We start from the raw sequence: 8,666 nt of genomic DNA, 5'->3' as shown, positions 1-8,666 counted from the left end.
TTCATTATTTCAAATAATTTTATTTTGGATTAAGTAACAAGTCTTTCATAAAGTAGGGAGTCCCAAGACAATTATCCATAATGGCTTGCTAACTTTTACTTTTATAAAACTAGGTGTTATAAAAAAAAAGAAAAATTGTGTCTTATGTTATTTCAGACATAACAGTAGTTCACTGAGGAAAGTACACCCGTCTGGTTTTTATCATGGGCCATGATTTATCTCAAGAGAGAGCTGGGAGACAATTAAGAACTCACTTGCCGAGTCCTTAGTTTTCTCATTGCTATTATCACTTCCTTGTTTCTTAAGGTATAGATTAGAGGGTTTAAGAGAGGGGTAAAAACAGTATAAAATATTGAGAGAACTGTATCCACTGGTAAATCACTAAAAGGCCAAGCATAAATGAAGATGCAAGGCCCAAAAAAGAGGGTCACCACGGTAATGTGGGCAGTCAGGGTGGCCCGTGCCTTGGCCATACTGGATGAGGAACGACATCTCACGGTCAGCAGGATGATCATGTACGAGATGAGCAAGAGCACAAAGGACAGCATGGCCATTAGACCACTGTCTGAAAGCATCAGTACCTGAAGAATGTAGGTATCAGTGCAAGCAAGTTTGATAACTAGGGGGAGGTCACAGAAAAAACTGTCCACTTTATTTGGGCCGCAGAATGGAAGATTAACTGTGAAGACCAATTGACTTAAGGAGTGCAGAACCCCAATGAGCCAGCAGCCCACCACAAGGCCTATGCACCTGTGTGCACTCATGATAGTCGTGTAGTGTAAAGGTCGACATATGGCTATATACCTGTCATACGCCATGGCCACCAGAAGCATCATTTCACCACCAGCAAAGACATGCAGAAAGAATATCTGAGCCATGCAGCCCTCAAAAGAGATGGTCTTACGCTCCATAAGGAAGTCAATAATCATTTTCGGGGTAGCAAATGTGGATAGACATACATCGATGAAAGAGAGATTACTAAGTAGGAAGTACATGGGTGTGTGCAGCACTGGTTCAGAAATGACTGTGAGCACAATGAGAAGGTTTCCCAATACAATGGATGCATAGAAAAGCGAGAAAAATGCAAAATAGAAAAGTTGTAACTCTCGAGAACCCGAAAGACTGTGCAATTCAAATTCAGTCACTCCTGATTTATTGCTTTGGTCCATGATTTCAAATTTCTGAGATCACATCAGAAATTTTCCTGCAAAGTGAAGTGGAAGTGGAAATAGCATTATAAGATTCTGAGATTTCTGAGAAAAGACAAGCCTAGATTCACATTCCACTCAACATCTGCTTTAGCCCCTCGTAAGCTTGAAAATTTCACATAGCATACAAACATTTCTTTGTAGACACGGTGTATCCAGGGCGGTGCACTTGTGTACACTAGCGAAACCAAATTACATAGAATGAGTTAATAATATAACACCTGTACATTTTAATTAGACAGTTCCTAATTTAGGCTCTTTGTAAATCCATAATGGTTCTTCATGCATTAACAGGATCTGGGATAATTTATTTTTATTTATTTATTTATTTTGGGTACAGAGATCAAACTCAGGTCCTTATGCTTGCAAGGCAGGCAGCAGAATCACTGAGCTAAATCCCCAGCCAATTTTTTTGGAGGGGGAGAATTTAATATGTAATTTTCAGTCAGTATCAAATAGAAGAAAGGATATCATCTTGTCTATTTTCAATATATTTTTCTAGTGTTTCATATAAACACATTGTAAAATTCTAAAGAAATCTTTTCATTTTATTTACAATATATTTTTCATAAATGACGTTAGGTAATATTTATTGATCTAAATGTATTTTTAGTTTTATATTACCTAAAGGGGAACTGATTTTACTTTAAAGATTAGTTTTTAACAGTACTTTAGAGAAAATTATTTTTAAAACACTTTTTTAGAAGTTCTGATTCTTTTTAAAGAAATCATTCTGTTTTGAAAGTTTTCAAATTTTGAACTATGAAAATTAATTCACTAAGATATGTATGAAGAAATTAAACACGATGTGTGGTAAAGAATGCTTGACTACAGCACCAGGTGAAAACTTACCTTTAAAAATGTAGTTTCCACACTTTTTATCATCGCACTCCTCTACCACAAAAGGTTGTGACCATTTATTTAGTGACCTGTAAATTGTGTACGAATATCACTTCACTGAAACATGAAACATAAAGTGCAATTGAAATCTGAGACAAGGGAGGGCAGGGAAAAGGGAAAGAAAATGAGAATGAAGACCTATCATGTAAAGGTACAGGATCCCAATAATGAATGTAACTGTATTCTATACCTAGATTGTAACCAATAAACTCAATAAAAAGAAAAAAAAGTAAAAAAAATTAAGACAGAGTCATTTTTACATAGGTAAAGAGAACTCTAAATATTTTTCCACACAAAGCACCTCACCTACATTGAAATGTGCACATATGTTGGTCCGGAGGAAGGTGGATGGACCTAATTCATTGCCTGTAGTACCACAGACCTGGAAGAGAGCCAGGAAATCTTGATAGAACAGAAACATGCTTTCTTACCATGAACAAGATAATCATCATTCCCTTGTCTCTCCAAATTTCTTTGTTTACTAACTTAGTGGACTTCTCCTCTTTTGACTGCTCTATCTTAGAAATAAAGTCACCATGTCCTTTTTGCCAGGCAACTGTGAAATGTGAAGTGAAAAGTAACCATTTTCTCATGTTCTAGTTTCTAGTGTTCTGTTTCCTTACTTGGAATTAAGGAAAAGCACTCTAGCGCTGTGAAACTCACTTGTAAAAATCATCTGTACGTGGATCTCTTGCTAATGTTGCTGCAGTGCACACACATATATCTAAGCCAAGGCACTAATAGTACTTACCTCTGAGTGAGATGAAACAATATCTTAACCCCTTAAACCTTTGTATTCTTACTGAGAATTTTGTTCTGCATCGAGGTAAGATATTTAACAAAATTAAGGTATATTTTTCCCAAAAATATTTCTGTCTTTAGTGTCTCACTAAATTTTTTGTTTCTTTTCTCAGAAACAAAAATAAAGACTTTTTTAATTGACAAATTTCTATGTTTAAATTTAGGGAAATAGTCACATAACAAGATGAATAAAACTTATCTTTAATGAAAATAAACAAATGAAAAATATTAACATAAATATATATGATCCCTACATGCACATATTATTTATATGCATTTTATTTAGTACTACACCACTTGAGAGTATATCATGAATAGTTTCCTTCTCTCCAGTATTTTCATACCAACTTTTTATGTATTTGTTATTTTATTATATTGTTGTTTTAAAATTTCCTTATAATTAATTTCCAATAAACTTGATTTAACTTTACCTAAAATTTACAGATATACTTTCTTTATGATACCACATTGTAATTATATACTTTAAATTATTGACTCATTATAGCAAATTTAACTCACTGAAATGATATCTAAGAACACCAATTCTTTATCTCACCCTTTCTGACAAGCTAGTGTTTATACATTCATTTTACTCATTTGCCAGCTGGAAAAACATCACTGATGTTTTAATGCTCTGAATTGGTGAAGATTGTTATCTGCACATATCTGAGATAATCATTTGTATTTTGTAAATTCTTTGATTTAGAAAATTTGTCCATTTTCTATTGAGCTCTTCATCTTTTTACCATGTATTTGTGAAGGTATTTTCCACATTTGGGATTATATTTTGACAAATACTCTTCTAGTACTTCAATTTCCCTTTTTTCTTTTAATGCTCTTAATGTTGTATTTCAAGTAATATTCCTCAAAATATTTCAAAAAATTAAGGTATTTTCTCAATTGATTTTGCCTAAATGCTTTCTGTACAATCAACTATAATATTTAGTTTTAAAAGGTTACTGGACAGTCTTCTTAATTAATATATTCAATACTTTGTAATTGATTGAATAACTTAGTTCATTAAATGGTAGTAGGATGGAAAAAATACAGTAAATATTTTCTAGTGGCAAAGTTTTATGAAATTACCACTACCTTGTATTGGACAAAGTGGAAGTACTGATTTTAAATAAGGAATTTGCTGAAGGGTGGTATTTCTATGGTAATAAAAGCTTTGAAGAAGACAATGAAGTCATCTTGTAGAAATGACAACTACTAACTAAGATTCCAGAAAGGAAAGGGAATACGTTTTCAGCATGAGGTTTTTAACGCCACAAAAGTTCTATTTCATTTAGCTCTAATCTCTTTTACATTTTCCAAATAGTTCAACATGCATATTTTCCTTTTTTAATTTTCTAAAAAAACACAAGCCTTCCCACAGAGAATTTAAAGAAAAGATAAAAATCCCAGAGACTTCATTTACCGGAGCATAGCCTATAAAATTCTTATTTATTATCTAAGGGTGGACTGAATGCCAAATTATTTTTAAAAACTCAACTTTACAAAAATTTTCAGTTTGTGAAATTCAGTTGGTATTTATTATAAGATAATAAAACTGAAATTATAATTTCTCAAGTGGTTGAATTTAATTATATGCACTGTGAGATGAGAAAGCAAGCCTTTGTCACAACACAATTAAGCTTGTGGTGTCACAAAGGGTCTTTCTGTATAAAGCCTCAAAAAGAGGCCAAATTAATGAACACTGCCATGAATGATCATATAAATACTATATACATGAATAATCTCATGCAGTGACATTTTAGTGCCAGAAAATGACTGGTGAAACTTAATTAATAGATTAGCACTATACTTTGGTTTCTAGACAAAGACCAAACCAGAGAGACAATGAAGTTACAAGTAAACACAATGTGATCTCTGAAAGAATAGAGGCAGAAATCATTTCTGTAATACATTTTAAACTAAGCATAACACCGAGTACCATACATGTTTAGATTATTCATCAATAATTTTAATAGGAATAAGAAAAATAGCATTAAAGTAGTTGAGTGGATACAATCATGTTATTTCATTTAATAATTTATTGATTGAGAAAGTTTGGCTTCATTCAGTTACTTAGAAATAATGCTGTACATAAAATATGTGTATATACAAACATACATACGTATAATGCTAGATCCAGTCATATCTAAAGGAAAATGTGTAATAATCTAGGAGTTATTGAATATGTAATATAACTGTGGCTTTGTATTGCTCCTATAACTTTTTGATATTTCTCATACATCATGTACTAAGAATTCCATAAGGCTATAGAAATAGGCACACTATGCATAAGCATATATTTATATATGTATGAGTAGACTTTATATATAAACAATCTTGGGCAACATCTCCACATGGAGAGATATCTCACAATGACTTTTCTAGTACTTATCCTTGTATTAAAAAGTCTCGTTAATTGCTCCAACCATGTGGCAAACAAGAGACAGTTATGAAATTTTCACTGTACAAACTATAAGTGAATAATTCTAAAGGAATAATCTGGCATAGTCATGTGCATGAAGATTAACACAAGATTTGAAAAATGTCCAGTGCATGCCTCTGTATGAAGAAGAAATTTAACTTAGGCTAATAGACTGGTCACTTATTGTGGCGTCACAGTATTTGCTATATAACTTTAAGCATAAACTCAGAGATAAAGTGCCTGGGTTTTCAGAAGAGAGTAGAACGTTTCGTGAAAAAAAAATGTTCCATGAAAATAATGAGCTCATCTAGAGGGTGTTCAGACATGCAGACACAAATTCAAACTCATTCGCACAATCAGAAACAATAGAAAATTATGTTACCATCGTTGGCCTACAGAGAACTATTTGCAATTGCAGAGATATTAAAGCTTACATGAGTTTTAAGTAAGTTGCCATAGAGGCTCTAAAATAAACTTTTTAAAACAATTTCAGAAGCTCCACATGTACAACTTCAAGCATGACAGTGATATCAGATGTGTTCTTCTCATGCCACTTTGTTGTTTTCTACATTTCTTTTAACAGGAAGTCAAGCTGAAAGTATTTCTTATTGATGAGTCATTTTGTCCCAGTGGAACCATTGTTCACAAACTTTTTAAAAAAATTGTTGTGCAGTAAATACCATTTCTATCTAGGGATTCACATATTAAAATCCATAATGTATACATTAGTTATTTTAGAGACCTCTTATACTTAGCATTCGTTGTCTAAGAAAATTTTTGAAAGGCAAGATTTTTTTAACATTTTTAACTGGATAAAGTTACAACTGTTATAAAGTAACTCTATTCTCTATGAGGTCAACCTAGTCCTGATCACTACTATTAAGATCTCTTTAAAGTACCTGATGTTTCAACCCACAAACTACTTTCATAAGAGATGAAGCAAAGAAGTACAATATTGCACAACTATAGATCACTTAGACAAAGCACTATATCTTTTACTCCATCTCTAAGTCCTGATCTACTATTAAGATCTCTTTAAAGTACCTGATGTTTCAACCCACAAACTACTTTCATAAGAGATGAAGCAAAGAAGTACAATATTGCACAACTATAGATCACTTAGACAAAGCACTATATCTTTTACTCCATCTCTCAATTAAATTTAATCCAGGAATGTATAATTGTATGGCAATTACATAAAGCAGAATAAAAATTCAAAATCTATTGACCAAATATTTATCTGCAAGTTGTTTGCAATTTAGAATGGCAAGTAAAGAAGATCAAAATGTAACATAAAAGTTAAACGATATAATGCACATATTATAAGTGTAAGCAAAAGTGTTTAACATTGGAAAACACTGTGTTCTGTTAAGAAGGTGTGGGGAAATAAAAAGGAGGAAGCAAAAGGAAAAGGAAAAGACAAACGGCCTTAAGGGAAACACAAATTTAAGACAGAGGCAGTGATTGAAGGAAGATTACACAACACACAGGGAATATAATAAACCAATGTATGCATGAAATAAATGCTAAGTGACCCAAGACTAATTGCTCCAGCTTGGTTTAAGCATAGCATATGTCAGACAGTTTTACTAGAACATGTATTGGAGGGTGTTAAATACAGGTCTTAGGATTCTATAAAAATTTGTTAGAAATAAAATGTTACTCTTGGCTTTGTGTGGGGAGCATGCATTAGCAATGTACATCTAACAGTTGTGTAATTAACTGGAGGGGAACAGAGGTAACCGGCGAGTAGATGCCATGACACTGAGTATACACAAAGCTGAAAAACATACCTATTACATATATAGGACACTTATTTGATCAACTGATTGCAAGAAAGAGTCAAGAAACGGAGAACAATCAGAAAGAATAGAAAAATAGAAAATATAAGATCTAAGCCTTGGAAAGGACAACAGGAATTTTTGAGTTCAGATTTTGAACCGCTCCATGGAGCCCTGGGGGTGCTGTGAGGCTCTCCTCCTCCCTCGAAAGAGGCAGAGGCTCCAGAGCTACCCTCAGATGAGCTGGTACAGGGGCAGCCTGTCTAAATAGTAAGCTCCCACGGTCTCACACCTCAAAAAAATCACCTATATGGTTTCTTTCAGTTTAAGAAACTTTATTTAACAAACTCTGTCTCTCCTGCACATAAAGTTGTATGTGTGGAAGTTGAACTGTGGAACAGGTTTGCTACTGTGAAATCAGCCTTCTGATTGAAACTTTAACTCTTTATACAGGAGTGGGCAGATGTGTTAGATCAGTGGCAACGTCACAAGTGCAGCCTTTACATGAAGGATATTTGGCCGATCCCAAAGATAATCATAAGTGACTGCTTATATACTATCTTATGGGGAGACATTGTTGATAGAAACTTTCTATAGAGTAAGGAAATAAATTGACATGCAATGAATGGTTTCTAGTTCCAGTCTACGCAGAGCATGGCTTTGGCTCTTACCTGTTAGTAAACTTCTGTTGATTTAACAGTATTATTTATTAATACTACATACCAAGGAATTTTAAAGCTGAGTGGATATAGCAGTTAATGAAACAAATACAGCCCATGACCTCAGTGGAGCTTTTATTGGGTGTTTGGGAGATGAAAACAAAAACTAAATAAATTCATTTCAGGGCCAGGGATTTAGCTCAGTGGTTCGGGAACCTGCCTTGCAAGCGCAAGGACCTGAGTTCAATCCCCAGTACAAAAATAAATAAATAAATGCATTTCATAGTATGCCAGATGGTAAAAATATTATGGAACATAATATAAAACAAGGAACAGTGATAAAGATTGTTGAAATTTTTGTAATTTTAAATGGAGTTGTCAGAAAAGCCTACACTGGGATTACTTCAAGAAAAAAATGCAGAGGTTGAATAAATAAGACATGCTGGGTGGAGGGGTTGAAGGGAGGGCTGTGATATGGGGAAAAGACAAGAACCCAGATACATCATGTAAAGGTATAAGATCCCAGTGGTAAATGTAACTGTACTGTTTGCTTTAAATGTACCAATACACTTAATGGAAAACAATTCAAAAAATAAGCCACACAAAATACTCAGAAGTAGGGACTTTCCTGTAAGATGGGTTTCAAACATGAAGAGATTCTTTGGACCAGAATTTAACAAACAGTAACAAAACCAGGCTGACTGAAGCAAACAAGGTGAGCAGAGATTACAAATGTTAAAGTTAATATCAGAAAAGTAACAAGAGTCACAATGCACTTGAAAATGTGTGTCACTGCAACTTTAGTTCCATTGTGTGTGACATGGCTCAATTCCTTGAAAGATTTTAGTCAGAGGAGTGACATGATATCATGTATTTTATTAGGGTGACTTTGGCTTCT

At 33.6% G+C, this 8,666-nt stretch overlaps 1 protein-coding gene across 1 annotated transcript; it reads right to left on the bottom strand.

Moving 5' to 3' along the window:
* Window positions 1–242: 242 nt before the first annotated feature.
* LOC104865219 (olfactory receptor 4K15) lies at window positions 243–1,169 on the bottom strand. Its single transcript, XM_010628626.1, has one exon. It carries the CDS (start codon window positions 1,167–1,169, stop codon window positions 243–245), a length of 927 nt encoding a protein of 308 aa, XP_010626928.1.
* Between the last annotated feature and the right edge of the window lie 7,497 nt (window positions 1,170–8,666).

Source organism: Fukomys damarensis, unplaced genomic scaffold (genome assembly GCF_012274545.1).
Source record: "Fukomys damarensis isolate Sample0158 unplaced genomic scaffold, DMR_v1.0_HiC HiC_scaffold_17, whole genome shotgun sequence".
Lineage (NCBI taxonomy): Eukaryota > Metazoa > Chordata > Mammalia > Rodentia > Bathyergidae > Fukomys > Fukomys damarensis.
Note: the sequence above shows the minus strand (reverse complement) of the source record. Positions and strands in the feature narration are given on the sequence as shown.

Coding starts and splice junctions, on each gene's coding strand:
- LOC104865219 (XM_010628626.1), bottom strand. CDS start 1,169: ATGGACCAAAGCAATAAATCAGGAGTGACTGAATTTGAATTGCACAGT.